Here is a 25,870-nt window from a genome sequence, read left to right on the forward strand (position 1 = left end):
CGAGAAGAAACGCTATTGGTGCTGATGAGGACGCTGCTGATTCCGCAACACACAGGCAAAGCGGGCGACGGGAGCCAAGCTGCAACTTACCCACATGTTTAAATCATCCATTCGGACGCAATTTTTCCGGGAGTCGCTGTTTTAAATGAAAGGGACAACATTAACAACATCCAGCTGAGACAGCAGCGTTGATATGGTTTTTTTCTCCAAGGTCTCACGAGGCAGCTAGCGAAGCAAAGCCGGCGAATTCAAGCAGAGCCAAAGGACCAGAGGCAATAGTTAGCTAGCTTTAGCCAGTTAGCCGCTCGCTAGCCCGGGAGCCGCTAATTTGTCCACTCTCGCCGCACACCTGTGCGCCGCGCTATCCTGTGTTGGAACTACTTAGCTCGTAACACTCATCGCTGTGGGTTTCCGCTTAAATATATATCTATTTTTAAATTTCAATTACGGTGACACCGAAGGAGGGGGAGTTAGAAAACCCACCTTGATAGGTTGAGGTTGGAACCAGCCAACTAAGCGGTGTCCTCAAGTGGCCATTCACCATGGACAACGCACACACAAAGACGGTGGAAGAAGTTTACAGCTTTTTTAATGTGAACGAAAGCACGGGTCTGAGTTTAGAAGAAGTGAAGAAACAACGGGAACGATATGGGCCAAACGGTAAGGAGCTGGTTTACATAGGTTTGTTCAAAAACAAGAAGCTATTCTCCCGGCGCCGCGTTATGGCCCATGGCTCCAGATATGTAACAGGCGAAAGAGCAAAAAGGAAGCTTACGTCACCATGTGCATGTTGAAATACTGGAAACCATCTCTTCTGTGACCAATTTTATGAGCAACTTGTCTTTATCATCCTACTACAGTATCATTGGCTGTTGATGTACTTCACTTGTGCTGAAATATGCTATTATGTATCAACTGCTTAACTTTAACTGCTTGTCCACCTTTTTTGCCTTCGTTATGAATGGGATGATCTACAGAACTACCAGCGGAGGAGGGTGAGTGAACCATTCTGGATGCTTTGGGGGGGGGATGACATGCATATGTTTAAAATGTATCACACTTAAGTTTGATGTTAACCCTCCCCAGGTAAATCACTTTGGGCACTAGTGATTGAACAGTTCGAAGATTTGCTTGTGAGGATCCTTTTACTTGCTGCCTGCATATCGTTTGTAAGTATAACACGTTATGTTAGCAGTGCGGGTGATGTGTGCAGTGGTCTTTCAGACAATACTGGCTATTCATAGTGGTAATAATCAGTGAAGAGGATGTGACACTTGTACACTGGCAGTATTTTAATGATAGAATAGTGAGAGAGTCATTCATATAGAATACTTGAATAGAAGCACTCTCTCGCCTCAAGACTGATTACTTAGTACAAAATGTAATACTAAAACTTGGCTTTCAGCCAGTTGAACATCATTTATGTTCATTTCTACCACCATCCTTCTTTCAACCGCTCAGTGATGAGTTTAGAAAGCTTTTTTTCCCCTTTTCTCTCCACAGTTCAGCTTTGTCAGCCTACACATTGTATATAGTTATCATTTTGCAATTGATTCTGTGCAGATTATAGCTTAGGAAGAAAACTGTTCAAAATAAGAAAAGAAAGTCACCCAGAATTTGTCAGGTGACAAAACCCAGATTCATATTTTTCTTTTTTCTGATTCTGTGCAAACACGGCATTGCTCTTGAAGCTAATCATAAATTATCGTGGCTTCTTCAAGCATGTTGTTTTTAATAGAGATTCTGTTAACACATCAATGCTCCAGAAGTCTGTAATTCAAAAGGAGCACTGACGCTGAGGCAGTTTGAGAATGGGTGAATCTGCCACTGTAACAAGTCTGAATGCGTGGCGTGTTGTTGACAAGAGCAGCAAACACTTGGCTGTTATAAAGAGAGAAGGCGACAGACACATGAGAAGTCGGTATACTTCAGTGGTGATTGATTTTACTGGTAACATACTGCTACAGTATAGCGAGGACTAATATTTGGAGTCATTAGTTGTCCGGTATGAACAAACATAACTTCTGAATGCTTTATATTCTTACCACCAATAAGTGGTGATCCCCAGCGTAGAGTATGCTTGACACAGTGGTAGGTTGAGTATCCTGTGGCTCTGCTTCTACTCAAGGATTGGCCACTCTCCCATTGGCTCAGACTATCCTGAGACACCAAGGCATGGTGACAACAGCCAGCTATGCTTTTCAGAGCTTATAAATCATCAGCTGTAGTACTCGGCCTTCTCTCAGTCACACCACATGCAGACACATTTACTTCAGTGTGAATATGAAGTTATATGCAGACATTTGTTAGATGTTACATTAAAACATTCAGGAACTGATGGGTGGAGTGTAAATTTCTTTAGTATAAAGTCTAAATTTGATGTTTGATTGGCAGTGTTGAAATAGGTTGGAGTAGGAGAGAGGCAGTTGACACACTTCTCTCCTGGCACAGTTTCTAAAAGAAGGGAAAGTGATTAATACCCTCTCACACACTTGGCCCCGTTCGCAATGCTGTCAGAAGCTGGCTTGGTATAAAATTTTAAATGATTATTGATGATTAAAATAATTTTTCCAACCACTATTAAGGCAAAGTGAGATTCTACCACAACTCCACCAACAGGCAAAGTTCATGGCAAACAGTGTAAGGAAATAACAACATGAACCTGACAATTACTATTGTCCAGAAAGTTGATTGAAAGGCCTCAAGTCCAAATTGTAAGTAACTGATCATAAATAAATATTCAGTGTAAGCCACAGTTTGACTTGTTTAATTTTGTTTGGCTGTGAGGTTATGTTTGCTGGTTTCTCACATTTAATTGATTTATTGAGTTCTTTTATAATATTTGTTCTATAAAAGGGTTGTAGCATTTCATGTGACATAAAGCTGGAGTCACTGCGCTTGTGGAGCTATTTGTCTTGGGCCATTAAATAGACAATCAGCTGAAAATAGCTGTGACCTTTTCACCTCCCTTTTCTCCATTCATGTGAATGACGCAATGTGGTGTTCAGCTCTGATATTTTCTGTTTCATGTTGTGATTTCAAAAGTCCTTTGTATTTTGATTTGGTTGTAAAGGGGCAGGTTTTGTGAATTTAGGCATCTTCACCATCAAGCCTGCAAGCTTGTTCTACTCGAGTCAACATTCTTGCAACTCTGTGAAACAAAGTAAACTCAAATGATACAACTTCAGTGAATAATCTAAAATATAATTCTGTGTAAATACTTTTTCTGACATATGCTAGAATATTCATTACTGGGTGTTCTTGGGTAAAAATATGCCATATCATCCCAGGCCAGGGACTTTAGTGTTACTTATAGCTCACACTTAAATATAAATTGCTTGCATTGTGTTTGATTCCCTTAATTTCTGTTTTGTCTGCAGGTCCTGGCCTGGTTTGAAGAGGGAGAAGAAACCGTTACAGCCTTTGTGGAACCTTTTGTTATCCTCCTTATTCTCATCGCAAATGCCATTGTAGGAGTTTGGCAGGTAAACGAAATTGCAGTTTTGAATCTGACTTCACATGGGTCATTAAAACTTGGCTACCTGAGTGAAATTTTCATGTACTGTTATGAATACTCGGCTTCCTTGTAAGCAGATAGGTTTTCCACATAACATCACACTTAGCTTAGATTTTAACCAAATCTACTAAATGGTGCTTAGTGGGGTGAGCAGGGAATAGTTTTTTTTTTTTTTTTTTTCCCCTACCAGTTTCTGTCTTGCCAGTTATTCATCGTGCCATTAAAAAGCTTAATATCACAAAAATATGCATAGATGTTGTGTAGCTTGTAGAAGTCTCTCTTAAGAGGAAACTAATAATGTTATGGACAAAGAAGGTTTGATCAGATTACCAGTCTCCATTATTCAGATTATCTGACAACTTATTTGCACTTCTTCCTGTCTCCTCATCCTACGTATGCTTTGCAGTCAGAATAAATCTGTCCCCTCTCCATCAACCCTTGTATTCCTAGTATTAGTTGTTAGACTACATCAAGACTAGTTTGGATTTTTTTTTCCTGATATTGCCTGTTTTTTGTTTTGTTTTTGTAAGATCCAAACAACATTTCAGAAATGAAGAAAACATAACCTACCAGACATAATGTTTTATTGGCTTCTTATTTAATTTTATCAAAGGATTATCAATGTCTGAGGAACAACTAGGGGTAGCCCTTCATGATAAACTGCGCTTAATATCTGTAGACAAATTAACTTCTTCCCTGGGGTCAGGATTGAAAGATCAGGCGTTTTGTTAAATAGGTTTTCTTCTCTCACTCGGTGCTGATGTAATCCAAACTGCACATTTGCTTGTTAAAGCCACCTGGGGATAAAATTCCAATTTACTATTTTGATTTATTTATGTGATTATAAACCACACCACACTATATTTCGTCAAAGACACCTGGTAGGCGGGTGTATCTCCGCTGGATTGCCTGTAAAAGTAAATGTTCGTTGAACAGTCCTGCTGAGGCTTGTGTAAATGGTGAGCTGTTAAGTGCCTGTTTGCCTTTGCTTATTCCTACAAAGCCACTATGAATGATGTAGAATGGAAGGGTGATCTGTTTGCTGCTTATCATGTTGGTGGTGGTTTGGCGCCTGTAGTTTTGTATATGTTGCTTAGCTTCCCTTAACTGGCCTCACCTTTACTGGCAGCCATTTTAAGAGCTTTGTATCCATTTTTCTGTGCTCCCTTACAAAGGTCATAACTTGTGTGCCTGGTCTTGTTATGTCTATTCATGTGCAGCCTACTTACCGCTATGTTAAGAGTTGCCACTCAAACTATGCAGTCTGTAAGCGATCGGCCAGACAAAGAAAAGTGAAGAATGGTAAGGAAGGAAAATGGTGAGACTGAAAGGAATATTTGGGAAAACTGATGTAAAAATGCAGCTGTAGTATTTAAAATAAGGACAGTTTTACATAAATTAGGGGTCCTTTGAAGGTAACTGTAAAGTGTTTCACTTCTGAAAATGTAGCATTCCTACTATTTCAGCCTTTTGCAACACCGCAGTGTTTACTCTGCTTCACTTCCTCTCCTGGTTCACTTTGTCGGTTTGCTTACATAAAGATAACTCTCCATTATGTACATTGTGAATAGCTGTACACTGACTATCCGAGAGTCGTTTTAGTTTCACCTCCCTTTTCATCCTCAGCCTCTGAGCTGCATGTGTGGTGCTAGCTTGTTTTTAAGTCGAATTCCTGTTTCTACTTTTAAGGAACGAAATGCAGAAAATGCCATCGAAGCCCTTAAGGAGTATGAGCCAGAGATGGGGAAGGTGTACCGCCAGGATAGGAAGAGTGTCCAGAGAATCAAGGCAAGGGACATTGTGCCTGGGGACATTGTGGAGGTGGCAGGTAAGACTAAAAATATCAGGTGTACACTAATATAAAATAATATTCCAGATGTTGTTAGATGCTGCCAGCTTGTCATGAAAAAAAGCAAACAACAAAATTAAACACACTGTTCAGGATATATTGTGAGAAATTTTTCATCTTTTTGTCGCTTTGGTTCAGGTCATTGAAATCGCAACAGGAAGTGCAAAGCAACATAACGATTGTTAGATTTATTCATGTTTTTTTTTCACCATGCTTTTCTAACAGGATAGAATGTAATTTCCTATTGATTGGTCTACATCAGTATCTGGTTTTAGTTTCCTTTTTTAAACTGATTGCATGCAGTATTGGTAATTCTTATCTAAAAACTTAAAGCTGTTTAAAAGCATGGCTGTAGTCCAGCAGTCATGTGCTATTGTTAAACATAAGATGATTACAGCTCTGTAAACATAACCAGTTATGATGTGCTTTTTACAGTGTTCAACATGTAGACACACAGCTGATCTCTCATCCTGTTTATCTCCCTAGACTATTTCAGAATAATTGTAGTACCAAGTAAATTATGCAATACAAGAGCAGCGGTTCAATCTGTTACTGAGCGTTAGTTGGCTGACCTCAGCTTGGATAGAGCCACACATGTTTATGCGTTTTGCGTCACTGCTCCTCATTACTCTGTGTTGTGTGTTTTCTTACCAAGACTTCATTTGGTCTCTTTTTATCTTTTATCTTTGTTCTTGTACTCTGTCTTGGGTTGTATATTTTTTTCCCTTTATTCCAGAGGAAAGCTTAGCGGAGTGTGTCTGTAATGTTTATCACAAGCTTACAGAACGGTTGTAGAATGAATGAGGATCCACTGCCTCTAAAGTAAATGCTGTGCTGTGCTCTGACAGATTTGTACTTGAAAAACTATCCCAGTAGGGCTGTTCGATATAACGATATATATCAGATGACAATATAAAAACGTCTGTTTCATTTTACGCTATCGTTTGTTTCGTGGTGTCGCAAAATAAACTGTTTACGGCAATATTTTTTCATCGTTTTGATGGTCACTGTAGTGGCTTTATTAATTTCTTAAAGTTCTCTCTTTCGCTTATATTTTATATAACCACACTACGGCACAAACGGCGGCCTTTACAACTTATGTCTAAAAATGTATAGTTTCATATATCGGTTAAAACACTCGACTCCAGCTACATGACGCGCAGCTGGAAACACTTCCCGCAAGTCAAGCTGCCCGAGATTCACAGAATTTACAGAAAATGTTACATTTTTGTGATTTATATTGTTATCGGGACGATAGAATTCTTATATTGGGATATGAGATTTTGGTCATATTGCACAGCCCTAAATCCCAGTATAACCTGATGGATTATATTCACTTTTTGTTTTTATTTTTTAAAATTTGCCACTCTTCACTCATTTTGTCATGATATGATAAGTTACAAATGCATCCATCATATCATGACAAAATGAGTGAAGATAAACCAAAATGTAATTGCTTCTGCCTGTCTGACATGACCTGAATAGATCCACTAAAGATAAGTATGAAGTACTTTAACCATATATTCAACAATTATTAACATTCAGCAAATCTGACATTTTAGTGGGACGGTCACTAATTCAAACAGCCCACTTTGCAAGCTTTATCAATGCAGTTAGATCAGTGTGATTTAGGGTCTGTGATAACAGGATGTTTGCGTGGCCATTAATGAGATAAATGGTTCCTTGAGTACTGACAATAACATGATTAACGAATTGTGTGCATATGTTTTTGTTATCAGTGTTGGTGAAACCAGTAAGTTGTATGTGTTATAAAACAGGATAGTGATGGGTATAATGTCAGTTGCAAAGTACCCTGCTGGACTGGGGTGCATGTGGTTTATATCTTTCTTTCACAATCTCAGATGCTTTGTCAGACCAGTTGTGAAATGCTAAGCTGAAGTGTGTGCTGAGTGTGTGAATTGCTCTGGTTTTGTGCCTTGCAGTCCGTCATTTGTATAGACATTTTTTTTCTCACTCTTGCTCTCTTTTCACTCACTATAATCCATAAGAGCAGTTTCTATCTCAAAATTGTCTCAATAGAAACACTAGTTAGTTATTCATTATTAAATTAAATTGTCTCACAGCTGATATTAAACAAAAATCCAGTCTGAGTAATTTTTGTGAGCAAGAGGGTCAGGATCTGGCATTGTCTGGGTATAGCTGCTGCTACTGAGAAGAGCAAGCTGTTACTGGATGCCCTTGCTTTTCTAAAACTACTGTGAAAGCAAACATTAAAAATGTCTCCGATATATCAACATTCAAAACTGAAAGCAGTAAACACAAATTGGTAGAATGAGTTGATGTTTTATGGAGCTCTGATATGCAAAGTTCAGGCTAAACACACTGGCCATCCATTATATTAAAAATGCAGCCACAACAGTGACTGATTAACATGGTGGTAGTTTGAAATCAACTCTGAGCAGAAGTTAGCAAATGGGGAAGGAAAAAAATTGGTTTACCCAACAGTCATTGTTGCATTTTCCAGTGTGAGTGGAGTCTTTCTCCTACTTAAAAAAATAAATAAAAAAAATGTATCAGGCCAGAAAGGCTGACGTAAAACTCCTTAAAATCACTCTGGAAATTGTCCTATTAAAAAAAATTGGTGTGATAAGCACACATTGAACAAACAGTTAGCCTGTGCGTTTCACCGTTTTCCATCATAAATATTTTCAGGTGTGTTAGTTTGTACCAGTGTACTCAAACTGTGGGGCAGACCTCAGTGAGGAATGTAAACAAGAGTTTGCTGATGCAATTACTGACCTGTTATTTACACAAAATTCAACTTGCATCTTTCTTTTTCATTTTTTGGTTAATGATTGATTAAAAATGTGGAATGGAGGGCTTGAACTATTTTTAACATCTGAATCAGGGCATGCCAAAAAACATGATGGCTGTTGGTGTAGATGGAGATTAACTGCTAAAATGCTCATCTTGTTAGAGATCAACTTTCCCGTTAAAATCTTTTTGAAATGGAAACACATTGGTGTCAGTGTAGCAGCAGCTGATTTATTTTATAGGCTTTGTTCTCTTAACTGTGTACTTTGTTTCCTGGGTTAATGTACTGGTTTTATTTGCTTTCTGCACTCGACTGACGTAAGAGACAATTCTTTGTTTTGTTTTTTTCTTTCTTGACATATAAAACCCATCAGCTCTGTTCTCATTGACTTACAGTTTTAACCCCAGCCTTTGTCCAGTGGTCACCATTAATGTGTTTTAGCCCAGAGGAAGAGACTAGACAGGATGTAACATGTAGAAAAGATACAGATTCAATTTGATGAATAATTTCTGCTCCAGATGGCCAGATTTCCTCTCTCTTTCAGGAGTGCAGGATGGCCTGTTTATTGTCATCACCCCTAGGTATTTCTTTGTTGATTTTTGGCCACGAGAGAGGAAGAGGAATAAATTAAGGAGAACAGAAAAGTTGACAAAAGTATTGATCCATTGTTGTAACTTACTAAACATTAAATTCAAATTCAAATTTTATTTGTCACGTACACAGTCATACACAGTACGATATGTAGTGAAATGCTTGGACAACTGCTCGTGACCTAAAGAAAACAAAGGAAAAGGCTATGAATAAGATAGGAAATAAATATGAAAAATTAAAAAGGGTAAATTTAACTAGGAAGGAATAAAATATAAATTAAGGTTAAAAATGAAATAACTGTACAACACAAATTAGAATGAAGGGTAAATTTAACTGGGAAGAATAAGATAAAGATAAATATATAAATTAAAGTTGAAAATAAAATAACTGTACAACAAAATACACAATATAGAACTATATAAGAATGTATGAAGAAATCTAAATATAAATAAATATATACACAATAACAGCAGCTGTACAAGTATTAACTGGAAATGAAGAATATAGTGACCAGTGTTGTGCAAAAACAATGTCCAGAAAGTCCAGTGTGTGTGTAAGAACCATATGTGTGAGTGATGTGTGGAGGAGATGAGAGATGGCATCGTCTGTGGAACGATTTGGACGGTAAGCGAACTGTAGTGGGTCCAGTGTGTCTGGTAGTGAAGAAATGATGAAGTCTCTGACCAGGCGTTCAAAGCACTTCATCACTACTGAGGTGAGGGCTACAGGGCGATAGTCATTGAGAGAAGCAGGGTGGGGTTTCTTCGGGACAGGAACAATGATGGACTCTTTGAAGCATGTGGGGATCACCGACTGAGATAAAGAGATGTTGAATATCTCAGTGAACACAGGAGCTAGCTGGTATGCGCAGTCTCTTAGGATACGACCTGGGATGCCGTCTGGTCCTGCTGCTTTCCTGGTGTTCACTCTCTTGAAGGCTCTCCTTACTTCATGCTCGGAGATGACGAGCACGTTTCCGGTGCTGGCAGTATCTTCCTGTCTGCAGCCGTTAGCGCCGCTAACACTAGCATTGTTGGAGTCCTTAGCTGCAGCCTCGAAGCGAGCATAGAAAGTGTTCAGCTCGTCTGCCAGAGTCACGGCCGCGTTCGTCATACCGGTTGTTGGTGCTTTATAGTCCGTTATTGTCCTTAGTCCCCGCCACAGGCTCCTAGAGTCACTCTGTTGGAGTTGTGACTCTAGTTTCCTCCCGTAGCGCTGCTTCGCCTCTTTCACCGCCCTCCGCACGTTATATGACGCGGCTTTGTACGGGTCCATGTCCCCCGTCATGAGTCCCGTGTTGTAGGCAGCGGTGCGGGATCTCAGAGCGTCGCGGATGGTTTTATCCACCCACGGCTTCTGGTTGGGAAACGTTGTGATAGTCTTTGTCTCCACGGTATCATCCGCTAGTTTCCCGATGAATCCCACAACCGCTTCCGTAAACACGTTGACGTCATCGTCGGAGCTGTTTCTGAACATGCCCCAGTCTGCGTCATCGAGTGCGTCCTGTAACGCGGCCACCGATTGATCCGTCCAGCGCGCGACCTTCCTCTGAACCGGAACTTCCTGTTTCAGCCTTTGTTTGTATTTTGGCATGAGGAAGATGGCGGCGTGATCAGATTTGCCAAAAGGAGGGCGGGATTGTGCCTTGTAGCCGTCCTTGACTGTAGTGTAGCAGTGGTCCAGTGTCCTTTCACCCCTGGTGGGGCAGGAGATGTGTTGATAAAAGTTCGGCGCTGCGCGTTTGAGGTTGGCGCTATTAAAGTCCCCCGTCACAATAAGCGCAGCGTCCCGGTGTTGTGTCTGGGTGCTGTGTGAGTGCCTCATGCAGCTCGCATAAGGCGGTGACCGTGTCCGCTTGTGGTGGAATATAAACGGCACTTATAATGACCGATGTAAATTCCCGAGGTAGATAAAAAGGACGACACATGATGGACAGTAGTTCCAGATTTGGTGTGCAGGAGTGTGTGAGAGGAACAACGTTCGCACTGTTGCACCAGTTGTTGTTCACCATTAAACACACGCCGCCTCCCCTTGACTTCCCCGAGTCCCGTGTCCTGTCCATGCGGTGAACCGAGAAGAACTCGGCCGGCTGGATGGCGTGGTCCGGCACCGCTGGGTTCAGCCATGTCTCGGTGAAGCAGAGGAGATTGCAGTCCCGAATGTCTCTCTGGAACTTTATCCTGGCCCTGAGGTCATCAAGCTTGTTCTCCAGTGACTGGACGTTGGCGAGCAGGATGCTAGGCAGAGGTGTGCGGTGTGCACGAGCTCTCAGCCTGTTCCTGACGCCGGCTCGCTTCCCTCTAGGCCGCCGCCACTTCCCTTTGTTCTCCCTCGAGATCTCACTTGGCCAGCTCGGATCCGGAGTTAAAAACTTCGAATTGTGAGTACATTGTATACCAATAGAAACAAGAGTGTCACTGTCATACCTAATGTACCCAATGGTGATGATTTTGCCGATTTAGAAACGCTGAAAACTAACTTAAAAAACAAAGACAAAGAAAAAGTGGTCGGAGCAGTCGTGACGGCAGCCGACCTCACCGGCGCCATCTAAATGGACAATGTCCTGTGTTTGTGTGTCCTTAGGGGTTGTCTTGAATTCCCCCCCCCCCCCAAATTCTTAAAAGAAGTAGAAGTCATTGGGGAGATGGATGAACTCATGAAAGGTCCCAGGAGACTGGAAGCCTACGTGCTAGCACATCAGAGAGTCTGAGTCACTGGGAGAGAAAATATACAGCCCTCTAAGGCTGCGAAAGTTTCACTGGACCCCCTGTGAGTGGGTGCTTGTTGTCTTGATTACAGACAGATTCATACATCCTGAAATTCAGGCTATATTTTAAAGTCACATTGAATCATGGTTTTGGTCCACGATAAGGTTGGAAAGTGGGAACACAGACCCTGAATAGTGTCTGAAAACAGCTTCTGTCTTTAGAAACTGATGTGGCCTTATCGGTTAAGTTGCTGCCTGACATTTGTCCTGCACTCGAGGGAGCAGATAATACAGATAAAACCCTTTTGTTCACAAGGGAAAGGAAGGGGGTCCCAATCCCAGGGGCTGTCCACTCTGGAAAAAATAAAATGCCTCTAAGTTTATACAGCTGCAGTCCTGGGTGACTGCAGCAAATTTTGTTTTGTAGATAATTGAAAAATATTTAGAGTAATTACTCTTAACAAAAGGAAACAGCCACTGCACAGAGGCACTGTTAACTGCAGTTTATGCTTATCGACCTAATATTAACTAATGCATGCTTTTCCTTTTGGAATTAAAATACGATCACAATTCCCAGATAAGCAAGCTTGTCATGATGATGAACATATTGTACATCGTCATTGGGTAATGTATGCAGTTAAGGGTCTTACTGTTGAATAGCATTTATAGTCTGTGGTTGTAGGCAGAGTATTCTGTGTATTGTCTGTGAAAGTGGGTTAGTCTGCTTGCTGTGACCTTATTCCTAGTATACACCAGTGGATTGAAAATAGCGACATGCTTCACTGTTACTCTAAGGTAACAACAAAATAAACTATCACAGCTATGCAGATGACACACAAATATATATCACAATGTCACCAGGAGACCGAGGCCCTGTACAGGCTCTTGGTAAATGCATTGAGGAAATCAATGACTGGTTGTGCCACAATTTTCTCCAGCTAAACAAAAACAAAACTGAGGTAATAGTCTTTGACGCCAAAGGAAAACGATTACAGGTCACCAGAGAACTTCAATCTATACATCTAAAAACCACAAACCAGGCGAGAAATTTGGGTGTAGTGATGGATGCAGACCTAAACTTAGAAAAACACATTAAGACAATAACAAAGTCAGCTTACGATCACCTCAAGAATATATCAAGGATAAAAGATCTGATGTCTCAACAGGACCTGGAAAAACTAGTCCATGCATTCATCTTTAGTAGGCTTGATTACTGTAACAGCATCTTTACAGGTCTACCTAAAAAATCAGTCAGACAACTACAGCTCATTCAGAACTCTGCTGCTCGAGTCCTCACTAAGACCAAAAAAGTGGACCACATCAGTCCAGCTCTGAGGTCCTTACACTGGCTGCCTGTCCGTCAGAGGATAGACTTTAAAGTTCTGATGCTGGCCTATAAAGCTCTGAATGGTTTAGGACCAAAATACATCAATGACCTCAGCTTAACTCAAATACCTCAAAACATTGAGACTGGACTGACTAACCAACACAAAGCGCAAACACACTGACCTACACCACCAAACCATCGCACACACCAACCTGTAAATGCTCTTTTGCACAATATTATTACTAGATATATTATATATTTTTTTTTTTTTTGCACTAACTTGTCTTGTAGCACCTTGGTTCCTGGAGGAACGTTGTTTCGCTTCACTGTGTATTTTTAAACTGTATATGGTTGAAGTGACAATAAAGTTGAACTTGGAACTTGGAACCTCCTGACCCAGTATGAACCATCCAGATCCCTCAGGTCATCTGGATCCGGTCTTTTATCAGTTCCCAGAGTCAGAACCAGACACGGAGAAGCTGCATTCAGCTTTTATGCTCCTTATATCTGGAACAAACTCCCAGAAAGCCTCAGATCAGCTGAAACACTCAGTTTATTTAAATCCAGGTTGAAGACTCACCTGTTCTCAGCTGCATTTGAATAAAGCACCAAATCCACACTTTAAGCTTAAATTTCAAAACTTACATTTAACTACTGATTTTATCTACTGTTCTGATTTTATCTGTTTTGATTTTATATACTGTTGTTTGTTTGTTTGTTTGTTTGTTAATTAGTTAGTTAGTTTGTTAATTAGTTAGTTTATTTGCTTGTTTTATTCAATTTTAAATCATGCTTTTTATTTGTTCTTGTTTCTAATGTCTCTGTAAAGCACTTTGAATCACCTTGTTGTTGAATTGTGCTATACAAATAAACTTGCCTTGCCTTGCCTAAGGTAGGAGGTTTTCTAATTAGTGAGTTTTAAAAGTCCCACAGGGCCTTCTAATATTTCCAGTGACTACAGTTCCTAATTTCTTTTTTGTCCTCCCCCATACTGCACTTGTTCATCTTCTTCACTGTCTCATATCTGTTAATGGTATTTCGTTTGCACGCAGGTGACGATGATAAGGATTTTGACAGTGTTTGGACAACTACAGAACCAAATTTGGTAGTACAGCTGGTGCAGTCCACGAGCATTACACTTAACATGAACCCAGCATTAACACGCTACAGTAATAACATTTTTATATGAATTGTGCGCTGTACACATGATGTGAAATGGTGTGGTGATCAGCTTATATTGGTTTAGTTTTAAGTAGAATTTCCTCGCTTAATTCTGTTGGTGGCAAAAGCTGTCACCAACTCACGAGACTTGTCTGAATTAACGAGCTATCTGTATGCAAGGACATGTCATATTTGTTTCTATTTCAGCTTATCTGACGTAAAACGGGTTTTCCTTGCTTAAAAAAACTTTTTTACTATCCCCCTCTTCAAATCCAGCTGCATGTTTTCAACTGATCAAAATAGTTTTCCCATTTTTGGATGTGTGGTTTGCAGGACTCATCTAATCCCTCTTCCCATTCCTCTCCTACATCCTTTTTCTCTTCCTCTTCTCTGAAGGGTACCGCAGGCCTAAGGGTTGGTTTACAAGTCTGTCATCACTCTCCATTATCCAGGGGTCTGTTAAGAGCTTCTGGGTCATTGCTTTTACCTTTACACTTTTAGGCCATGTGATGTTTTAGTGCATGATGAAAATAGTGTTAGTGTATATTTGAATCCAAAGTGGCTTTAAAAAAAAAACACAAACATTTAATTTAAAAAACATTTTTAAGGTGAAGTTTGATACCTGAAGCACAAGTCTAGTAAGACTTTTTAAATGTTTGTATTTCCAGCCTCATCCCTGAAACGTTCAGTAAGTCTTTGCAGATCAGACCCACCTGCATGAGGAAATCATACAAAGTAGTGGTTGCTAATAAGTCTGTTGCTTTAATTGTACTTACTGTATTTATTCAGAGAAAACACTAGTTTGAAATTTGGTGTGTATTTGCATTTTGTGATCGTGTTACTGGGGCTCACTGAAGCCCGGTGTTAGTGGAAAAAATGAGCCACGATCTACTTGCATCCTGTGCAGGAGATGAGTGGAACATTAATCATTTTTGAATTCATGGCGCTCTCAGGCTTGAGTTTGATTATTTTATTACTCCCAGGGAGCATGAGATGGGATAACATGGCAGTTCATGTGTTTAGCATTTGTGTGTGGTGATTAATATTTATTTATAGCTTTTAACCCAGGTTTTCCTTTTCATGATAAAATACTCTAAATTTAGTAGAGTATTTTTACATGTGGGGTATGTGCATGCCTCAGCATAATGTTGCATCGGATAATTACAAAACTGCTTTTGTAAGTTGCATTGTTCAAAGTATCTATTCATTAGTTGTCAGTCCCATTCAAAGATGCATTTAAGTTGTTAAGAGGTACTTAGTTATATCCTGTTTTGTTTCTCTCCACAGTCGGCGATAAAGTGCCTGCAGACATCAGGCTCACTTCTATCAAGTCAACCACACTGAGGGTAGACCAGTCGATTCTTACAGGTAATTTCAGAGTTCAGCCATTTGCTTTTTTAAATATTTACTTTGTATTTGTGAGCTCTGTGTCGTACCCACAAAGAGTGATTGTACATATACCACCATCTTTTAATGCTTTTCCATAGCTTTATATTTTATGGTTTCTTTCTTGTTCACGCATTGCTGCTTTTTTTTTTAAATTTATTTTTTCGCCCAGCTACCTCTGACCTTTTGATCAACCCAGACATGTAACAGCAGGAATAAGCACCTTGTCTCCTTTTCTGCACATTTCATTGCACTTAGTTGTCATGGCTGCTCAGCTGTGACAAAAATGAGTGATGTGAATAAAAGGTAAATGGATGATTCTGTGGGTGGATAATTGGACAATGAGGTAGATGGAAAGAAAAATAGAAGGGGAGAATATTGAAGGATGGAAAATGTAGGGGAGAAGAGTTTATGTGAACCAAGTCCTTAAATCGCTTGTCTTGCTCCGCTGCCTTAATTGGTAGCAAATTCCATGGGATATTTTAGTGTTTGAGCTATTTTTCTCCCCTCTTTCCTTCCCCATTCATGGCCATGCCGCCTGTCAAATGCTCCCTGCCTTACTCTATCAGAAAATGTGCAGTCTTGCACAGTTGATTACACACAGAGACATACACACATCAGATGAGGGGTTTGAAAGGCAGTGGAATTGCAGTATTTGATAATTGTCGGGCCTGCTCAGTCAGCTGCAAAGCCTTTTCTGCACATATCTGCCCAAAATGTCAACCAACCATCACAAGTACCACTACATGCTCTGCTGTGTAGAAACTGTGCGTCTGCTTCCCATTCTCTTATCTTTTGTTTTCCTCTACCTGCAGGAGAGTCTGTGTCTGTGATCAAACACACAGACCCAGTGCCTGACCCGCGTGCTGTCAACCAGGACAAGAAGAACATGCTGTTTTCAGTGAGTCACTCACTAGACCATCTTAGGTGGTTTGGTGTCATTTTACACTTTTACACTTTTACGCTTTTTTTTTTTTTTTTTTTTTTTTTTTTTTGAGGGGGAGCATGATTCCTCCTTTCCATCTTTTCTATCACCCAGAGCACACCTATAAAAGCAACAGTGTGCTGCTATTTACATTTTAAGCGTCTGTTTTTGAAATTTGTTTATAAAAGTTACTTCTGTGCGTCTCTAACTGGTCTCAGAGAAGTAGTTATTGACAAAGGGGAAAAACTGTCTTAAGATTTTTAGTTTTCTACTGCCTCTTTATTTTCCCTCATTACTCCACCAGGGTACCAACATTGCAGCTGGTAAGGCTGTCGGTGTGGTGGTTGCCACAGCTGGCAACACGGAGATTGGCAAAATCCGAGATGAGATGGCTACAACGGAGCAGGAGCGTACACCCCTGCAGCAGAAGCTTGATGAGTTTGGGCAGCAACTCTCCAAGGTTATTTAAATTGCATTGTTTTGCTTTTTTAAAAATAAATGAATAAAAATCTAATGTTTATTCCATTTGATATTAAAAGATCTTTAAATAAAAAATAAATTTTTAATTCAAGGTTATTTCACTGATCTGCATTGCTGTGTGGATCATCAATATTGGACATTTCAACGACCCGGTTCATGGAGGTTCCTGGATCCGAGGTGCTGTCTATTACTTCAAGATTGCTGTGGCTCTTGCAGTAGCTGCAATTCCTGAGGGTAAGCTGGACATTTGCAAATGTAGTTCTGTCCTTGATATGCTTGCTTCATTTTCCACTACTTCACGAGACGACTAAAGAATTTTCATCATTTAATAATCCTCTTTTCTGCTGTGGCTCCGCTGTTGCTGTTTTGCAGGGCTGCCGGCTGTCATCACTACCTGCTTGGCTTTAGGAACACGGCGTATGGCCAAGAAGAATGCTATTGTCCGCAGTTTGCCCTCTGTAGAGACCCTTGGCTGTACATCTGTCATCTGTTCCGACAAGACTGGCACACTGACGACCAATCAGATGTCTGTGTGCAGGGTAAGAAAACAGTGGGCAGTCGTTTTGAGTGCATGACGGAAGGAAGATGGATCGTAGTGTATCTTTAGTGGATTTAATGTATTTTTGTCACACCAACATCTAGGCACATCAGCGAATCTGAGTTTGGTTTTGGGGTTACTGCTAAGTCCACACTGAGGAAAACTGGTTGGAATCTCTGTAGATTGGTTTTTATGTGCTAAAAATGCCTCACTGTGGATCTGTTAAATGGTATACCACTGTAATTAAACATTATGTGATTATCTTGAGTGAACATAACTTAATGCGGAGTTTCCTAATATTTTCTGGACTCTGAACCCAGCAACTAGTACTGAATTGTGGTAATATTAACTAAACACTGTGTCACTGTTTGACTGTAAAATTCCCCCAATTCGTCTTTAAACATAGTGATTTACTGAGCAATAAAGCCTACTCGGGCTGAATGGCTAACAATAACACAATGAAAGAATTGAGTTTTACATATTTGGGGATGAAATGAGATTCAGAATTACAGGTGTTTCTTTTTTTTTTTTTCATCCCTTATTAGTGCATGAATAATTTTATACTGCATCTTTTTACAGTCTGTTGTAGTACAGCAGAATATGTATTCTTCCCCCCTTTTCCTTCCATCTTTTTCAGTGCTCTCAGCCCCCACCCTCATTCAGGCAGCATGCTGATCAGTATGCAGTAGTTAGTCACTTGCAGCAAAACCAGTAGAGTTGCGTAACTGACCTTGTGTCTCTTTCGGCTGCCCCTGTGTCTCTATCCCTTGCTCATCCTTTAATTTTCTGCAAGCTACCTCTGCAGTGGCCAAGATGCTGCTGTCCAACTAGGGCACTACTGAAATTTGCTGCCATGAGTGACCGAAGGCTTCTCTTCAGTGCAGTGCCCTTTTCTTGTTCTTGTGTTTTGTGTAGGACAGCCAGTGACGTCACTGCCTTTTGAAGTCTTGCTAGTGCCTGAGGATAGTGCAGCCATAATGCCAGCTCATCATTTTATTCAGATATTTCTATTTTCATCCCCTGAGCAGCTTTGTTCTGCTCCTCTCAGTTTGGGGCAAATGTGGAATGAATAATCCATGTATGTTTGAATTAATGCACACTTCTGAATGACATTCCTAACAGAGCTAGTGCTATCTGCCTGAAAACCTCTTTGTTTCCTCTCATGTTATCCTTGCTCTTGTTTTCTGACATTTTTGCCATATTAATTTTATGTTTAAGCAATATTTATAGGCTGTAATTATGTGTTAGGCAAAGAATCCCTGTGTGGAGTCCTAACTTGTTGTAAGATGACATTTATTGAACCCTCCCATCAAAGCCCTTTGTGGTGTCTGCTTTGGCTCACAATTTCATCATTACACTCTGTTCAATGTTAGAGTGGACTGAAGGTTTCTTTGATGTCGATTGTAGTCTGATGCCATCTGCTGGATGCAGTGTGCATCAGTCTCTCAGCTTTCCCCCTTTGCCATCTTCGGACTTTGATACTCGAGTTATAATGTAATGAATACAGCATTGCACACATTGGACAGGAGGAGCTGGACGTGATAGTGGAAGACGTTGAGTTTTTCATTGGGAGCGATGAAATGAGTACATCAGAAAGACGGCTTAGGTTGAGCATTTTGGAGAAAAGAGTTACAGAAGTAAGGTTGAGATGGGTTGGTGGATGTATTGGACAAAGGATGTTGAGGAAAGGGTGAAGACCTCAGAGGTGGTTTGTGGATGTAGTGTGAAAAAGGACATGTCTGTTGCTGTTTTTCTTTTCTTTTTTTTATTGTACCTCTTACATTCAGAACTGCAGAAACCCTGAAAGTTACTTGATGATCTATCCATCTCACTGTATCTCTAATCCCTAGCAGGGAGACGGAAGCGACCCCCTAAAGGGAGCAGCCAAAAGTTATTTATACAGACAATAAATATGTTATGTGTGTTTCAAATATTATAATAAATTCAAAAATGTTTCTTTTGTTCCTCTAGATGTTTATCATTGATCGGGCAGAGGGCGATCACTGTTCATTAAAGGAATTCACCGTTAGCGGCTCCACATATGCCCCAGATGGACAAGTGTGAGTATTCAGTCTTCTTCTATGCCTCTAAGTTTTATTTGGGGCATCTTATAGCAAGATAGACATAAATGCTAAATTTCTATTTCTGCAAATGTGAGTTTCCTAACTGTTCCTCTGATATTTTTTATTTTTTTGTTTAGATTCCATGATGGAAAAACAGTCAAATGTTCCCAGTATGATGCGTTGGTGGAGCTGGCCTCTATCTGTGCTCTCTGTAATGATTCCTCGCTGGACTTCAATGAGGTTTGCAGTATTAATGGTTCTTGATCCTTGAAATGACATTTACATGTTTTGTGTGGCAATTTCCACATAAAAGATTAACATTGGTTGTTTTTTCTTCTTCCCAGGCCAAAGGTGTGTACGAGAAGGTGGGTGAGGCCACAGAGACGGCTCTCACATGCCTGGTTGAGAAGATGAACGTGTTTGATACAGACGTGAAAGGCCTCTCCAGGGTTGAGCGAGCCAATGCCTGCAATTCTGTATGTAATTGAATGCTTTAAGTCTGCTTTTCCTTCTCTGTCAGTGTGCAAAAATGTACAGCTTTTCACTTTATTAGAGAAATTCTTATTGGTGGTTTGGTTTTGTTGCATATTTAGGTGATCAAGCAGCTGATGAAGAAAGAGTTTACCTTGGAATTTTCCAGAGACAGGAAGTCTATGTCTGTGTACTGTACTCCTAACAAAGCACGCTCCTCAGTTGGCAAGATGTTTGTGAAGGTAAGAAATGCAACTACTATGCATTATTACAGGATTTGAAGCCTTGACACAGCTGCATGTTAAATTATTATCTTAGAGGTTGGTCTTTGCCTTTCTCATTAACTGATTTGTTCCTGTTCATAGGGTGCTCCTGAGGGAGTGATTGACAGGTGCACGCACGTTCGTGTAGGCAGTAACAAGGTACCCATGACCCCTGGAATCAAGGAAAAGCTAATGTCTGTGATCAGAGAGTATGGAACGGGCAGGGACACCCTGCGCTGTCTGGCTCTGGCCACACGAGATAATCCCCTGAACAAACATGAGCTGATGTTAGATGACTCCTCTCGATTTATCGAGTATGAGGTGAGAGCTGAAGCAGATGGATCGGATCACTTTATTATCTGAAAGCAGTTTTTTGTTTTTTTTGTTTTTTAAAGTTCCTTAATCTGTGATTTTCTTATCTTGCAGACTGATCTGACATTTGTGGGTTGCGTGGGCATGCTGGATCCTCCCAGGGCAGAGGTGGCAGCCTCTGTTAGGCTCTGTCGTCTCGCTGGCATCCGAGTAATTATGATTACCGGAGACAACAAGGGTATGTGACAGTTGTATCTGAAAAATTAAAAGCGAAACAAATCAGAACATTCTGCTACTCTACAGATAATAAAAAAAACATGGCAAATACGGCTTAACCAGCTTGTTTCTTTCCCAGACGCCTGAAGTAATAATTACTGCGTTCTCATGTATATTCCAGGGACGGCTGTGGCTATTTGCAGGCGCATTGGTATTTTTGGAGAAGATGATGACGTTTCCAGCATGGCTTTCACTGGCCGAGAGTTTGATGATCTGTCACCTGCGCAGCAGAGAGAGGCTGTGGTCAAGGCTCGCTGCTTTGCACGGGTTGAGCCTTCACATAAATCCAAGATTGTTGAGTATCTGCAGTCCTATGATGAGATCACAGCTATGGTAAGAAAAAATGGTGTTCTTCAGTCATGCATGCACGAAAGCATCTAAAACCAACCGTGCCATTTCTTTTCTAGATTTTTAATGTCTTATACCTTTTGGCTTTGTCACAGTTTTCTGCTGTTTTTCCCTTTTTTTTGCTTAGATTAAAGGAGCACTTGGATAAAGACGAGTTTCATTTCATTTCAGACGAGTCATTTATTTCAGACTATAAAACTCTGAATATTTTCCTGTCCTGCTTTTCATTCTCTCCTCAGACTGGTGATGGTGTAAATGACGCCCCTGCTCTGAAGAAGGCTGAGATTGGCATTGCCATGGGCTCGGGTACAGCTGTGGCCAAGACCGCCTCTGAGATGGTGCTGGCTGATGACAACTTTTCCACCATTGTTGCTGCAGTTGAGGAAGGAAGAGCCATTTATAACAACATGAAGCAGTTTATCAGATACCTCATCTCCTCAAATGTGGGCGAAGTTGTCTGGTGAGAATGACTTGCTTTTACAAACACACTTCATTCTTCTGAAATAAACACACATTATGGTTTTAGGGCACTTGATCATTTGTCATTCCTCTTTTTTTGTGCAGCATCTTTCTGACTGCAGCTCTGGGCTTTCCTGAAGCTCTCATTCCCGTCCAACTGCTCTGGGTCAACCTGGTGACTGATGGTTTGCCTGCCACCGCTCTAGGTTTCAACCCACCAGACTTGGACATCATGAATAAGCCTCCACGCAATGCTCGTGAGCCGCTCATCTCTGGATGGCTTTTCTTCAGATACCTAGCTATTGGATGTAAGTAGTGAAAATCAAAGAGTGTACATATGCGCTATGTGATACTCTGCTTTATACTGTATACAGCAAATAATTTGCAAGACGGCTGCTGCTACTCCTATATGTTTAAGTTTTAATTGCTGTTTCATGAGCATCTGTGCCATTGTCTGTGTATGAATGATTTTTTCTTTGTGTGCGTCAGGTTATGTTGGTGCTGCCACTGTTGGTGCTGCTGCCTGGTGGTTTGTTGCAGCTGAGGATGGACCAAGGATCACCTTTTACCAGCTGGTAGAGCTTAATAACGCTATCATGCTAATTTGCTGCACTTTAATATGCCAGATTCTTCTGTTGGAGAACGTTGCTGATCTTTTTTTTCTTTCTGCCTCTTAGAGCCATTTTCTGCAGTGTGGTCCAGAAAATCCAGACTACCAGGGGATGGACTGCAAAGTGTTTGAGTCTCCTTACCCGATGACCATGGCCCTGTCTGTACTGGTCACGATTGAGATGTGCAATGCCCTTAATAGGTTAGGCATCTTTCCCAGCTGTTGATCTTCAGCTCCTCTTTTACGTTCACTCTCCGTGTGTGTGTGTGTGTGTGTGTGTGTGTGTGTGTGTGTGTGTGTGAGTGAGTGAGTGATGTTGGGAAATAAAGATTCATGAGTTTTTCTTTTCGAGTGAGTGACTTTTTAACAACCATCACCATTTGTCTGTGTTCCTCACAGCGTGTCAGAGAACCAGTCCCTGCTGCGGATGCCTCCGTGGGAGAACGTGTGGCTGCTGGGAGCCATCTGCCTCTCCATGTCCCTTCACTTCCTCATCCTCTATGTGGAACCTCTGCCAGTGAGCATTATTTTTCATTTTGACACAAAGAGTTTGTTTTATTGTCATCTGGATGCAGAGCACAAGAAAAGAAACATTGCTGTGTTGGCAAATTTCCTAATTCTGTTACTTTGTTCATTGCTGTTTCTGTTGTTTCTTCTTTTCCAGATCATTTTCCAGATCACACCCCTGAATCTGACCCAGTGGCTTATGGTGCTCAAGATCTCGCTCCCTGTCATTCTACTGGACGAACTGCTCAAGTTTGCTGCCAGGAACTACCTGGAGCCCGGTAAAGACCTGGAGAAGCCTGCCAACTCCAAAGGCTGCTCCCTGTCTGCATGTATGGAGGGAATCTCGTGGCCCTTTGTGGCCATTTCCCTCCCGTTGGTCCTCTGGATCTACAGCTGCGACACTAACATGGCCGACATGTTCTGGTCCTGACTGACTTGAGCACAACCTCGACTTTTCCATTCCCCACCCACTGCCATCACTTCCCTCTTTCCCTCTCCTCTTCTCTCTCTGCCTTCTGTAATGTGCGTAGCTAGTGCGTGTGTGTGTGCATTTGTAGAGTTAGTGTGTGTGCCTCTGCGTGCCACCACGTGCGTAAGAGAAAGGACCAACTTTGACACATAACAAATAATATAAAATGTTAACACTGAGAAGACGTCTGTTTTGAGGTGGTATAGGAATAATGAATGGGTGAGGCTTTAAATGTGAGTGTTAGAAGACCATCACTCCCATAGCTGTGGACTTTTTTTGTTGCTGGTGTGAAAGAAAATGTACCGTTGCCAGTTATTATTTTTGTTCATGTCAATATTGCCTTTATGGTTCATATTTTAATGATGGTGGGAATAACATGTCCTGTGTCACTACAGTATAAACAGCAAAATTCGGTCTTTTTTTGTTTTGTTTCCCTCTTGATGAAAAGGAAAATTAGGATATCAGAAATAATTTGATCTGTACAGAGACTGAACACTATTTTATGCAACTTTTTTTATGGCTTTGTAAATTGTTTGACCAGCGTGGCTTAGACATACCGCCTTGATTTATTTTCTGATGTTTACCATTGTGTCTTCAGTATAAACTCGGAACTCTTTCAGAGAGGACGAGCTCCATGTGGCAGACAAGGACGGGGGGGAAGGTTTGGGAGTGAAACATTTGAATGCTTAGCTAACAACAAAAAAAGACAACAAAAGAAAACCTTTGATAAACAAAAGCCGCATGTCCTGTGACAAAGCATGAACTGTATGTGTTTCTCATTCTAATTTAATTGTGTATGGTCCCCCATGTTAGAGCGAAAATTAACTTCATAGATGTTTTTTGTTTTTTTTAACTATAATGATCGAAAATAAGTAAGTTTTTCTGCACTGGGCAGAGCACAGCTACCTCAATATAAGATTTTTCTTTTGCTCATCTTGAGATACTTTTCCTCAACAGTCTTGCTAAAGCGTAACATCTGAGGTGTGCCCCTATTTGCTTGTGCAGAAAACAACGAACAAAATCTCTCGTCCCTCTAACATTTTAAAGAATATATTTTGTGTTGATTTGTGACATTAACTTTATTTGTGTGTGTGTTCTGAGACAGAACTGGGTGGGGATGTTGTAAGGTGACTACCATCTCCATGGCGTTTGATTCAAAGGATCATAATATTAAAATTTTAAGGAAGAATACTAATACAGCAGCTGCTCCAATGAATGGACTTTGGATTACAAATTAAAAAACGCCCAAATGTTGTCATTTTTGTTTTTTTACTTTAAGAAAAATACACTCATGAACCCTTTGAATCAAGTGTTTTCTGTCTTTATTTAATACAATATAGACCCATGATATTCAATATTATTCATATCCATTTTTTGTATGTGCATATAATACTTGAATACAGACCATTTCAGACATGTGAATGCTTCGGTTTTCTTGGCACAACATTGCAGGCATGAGCTATTCATGGCATAAGAACCTGTGTGTTTGACTCTTAGACTATTCTTTAGGGGACTTAGTTTATGTTTGGTATACCATGCTTTACAGTAGTCTGTACTCGTTGGATCAGAGCCTATTCAGTCTACACTCATCTTAAGCATCACTGTTTGGAAATTCTGACGTGAGAAAAGCCCATCATTAGCATGTGTTTTGAAGCCTGGGTTTATTCGTGCTTGTGCGTGTTCCTCTTAACAGCTGTGTGCTTTTTTTTCTTTCTCTCCTTTCTCCCCCTCAATGCCTACCACTGGCCACCCTGTCACTAGAGTGAGTATCCATTTCCAGATATGCTAAATTAACAAGAGAAGACTCTTATAAAACAAAACGAATGGGTGTCTTGTTATTAAATTGGGAAGCATACGAGTAACTGAAGGGATGCAAGGGAGTCTTTAAGGACTACCAGTACATAGACAAACAGAACAACTTGACTTTGGCCACATGCCACTACTGTGAATGCCACCGAGTGCTGTTCTTTTCACCCCTCTCACACTTGCTTATGTTCACGAAATCCTCTCTTGTGGTAGAAAATGTACAGTGTAACAAATAATGGGAATACTTGTCACCATTTTTAAGAGTTTTGTGCTAACTGTTTTTCCTCTTCCTTTTTTAGGTTGGCTCTCATAAATGCTTCGTATATAAGAGTAGCCTCTAAAGTTGCAGCCATCCTACAACCCAGGGTGTCCACTCACTCTGGCTTCACACACCTCAGACACCATGATGACCAGCAGTATGTACCGTTGTGCAGACAGGAAAAAAAGTAAATAATTAGGACACGTTTTACAGTAATGAGACCAAATATGTAAGGATGTACTTCAAAAGGGTTTGGGAGCTTATCCTAGCTCCTTTTGCCCAATGCATCACGACACGTGACCACATACTTCTCGAGACACTTGTACCTCCGCGTGCAGATGCTAAATCATCAACACTTATGTTTTGTGTGCAGGGAACTTCTTAACGGCCTCAACGATCCCTCTTGCATGATGAACATATTTCCAACTTCCATGGTAGCTTGTCACATAGAGAATCTTTAAAACACTGGGTTGAATGGTCTTAGGTCTACATCAGTGTAAAAAATAGGAACATTCATGCATGCGTTTCAGCTGTATGTAGGCTTTGCAGTTTGTATTTATAGATTCTAATGTATTATAGTCAGATAACATTAAGATATATTGCAAAAATCACTGTTTTTATTGTAATGGTTTGGGTAATTTGCACAATATTAATGTGGATAAATGAGTGATGCTAAACTTGACTGTACTTTGGTCATTTGAATTTTACTCCTACTGTAGGCTGATCACTGACCCATTTACTTTGAAGAAGTCTTTTGCGATGAGTACAAC

General features: G+C 40.6%; 2 protein-coding genes across 2 annotated transcripts; one reads left to right on the forward strand and one right to left on the reverse strand.

Moving 5' to 3' along the window:
- On the forward strand, positions 1 to 24,457 carry LOC308386327 (sarcoplasmic/endoplasmic reticulum calcium ATPase 2). Its single transcript, XM_080865787.1, has 23 exons — positions 1 to 660; positions 978 to 995; positions 1,087 to 1,169; positions 3,381 to 3,485; positions 5,207 to 5,345; positions 15,216 to 15,296; positions 16,130 to 16,215; positions 16,544 to 16,699; positions 16,812 to 16,953; positions 17,092 to 17,258; positions 19,229 to 19,317; positions 19,458 to 19,560; positions 19,665 to 19,796; positions 19,914 to 20,033; positions 20,157 to 20,375; positions 20,481 to 20,604; positions 20,764 to 20,975; positions 21,230 to 21,450; positions 21,555 to 21,757; positions 21,939 to 22,024; positions 22,127 to 22,260; positions 22,459 to 22,576; positions 22,724 to 24,457. Exons 1-23 carry the CDS (start codon positions 543 to 545, stop codon positions 22,994 to 22,996), a joined length of 3,129 nt encoding a protein of 1,042 aa, XP_080721913.1. The 5' UTR covers positions 1 to 542; the 3' UTR covers positions 22,997 to 24,457.
- Positions 6,066 to 15,209, reverse strand: LOC308386333 (uncharacterized protein). The gene is made up of 2 exons (XM_080865800.1): positions 13,156 to 15,209; positions 6,066 to 12,876 (listed from the first exon to the last, which is right to left on the reverse strand). Exon 2 carries the CDS (start codon positions 10,555 to 10,557, stop codon positions 9,172 to 9,174), a length of 1,386 nt encoding a protein of 461 aa, XP_080721926.1. The 5' UTR covers positions 10,558 to 12,876; positions 13,156 to 15,209; the 3' UTR covers positions 6,066 to 9,171.
- Positions 24,458 to 25,870: the final 1,413 nt, after the last annotated feature.

Source organism: Rhamphochromis sp. 'chilingali' (assembly GCF_963969265.1).
Source record: "Rhamphochromis sp. 'chilingali' genome assembly, chromosome: 2".
Taxonomy (NCBI): Eukaryota; Metazoa; Chordata; class Actinopteri; order Cichliformes; family Cichlidae; genus Rhamphochromis; species Rhamphochromis sp. 'chilingali'.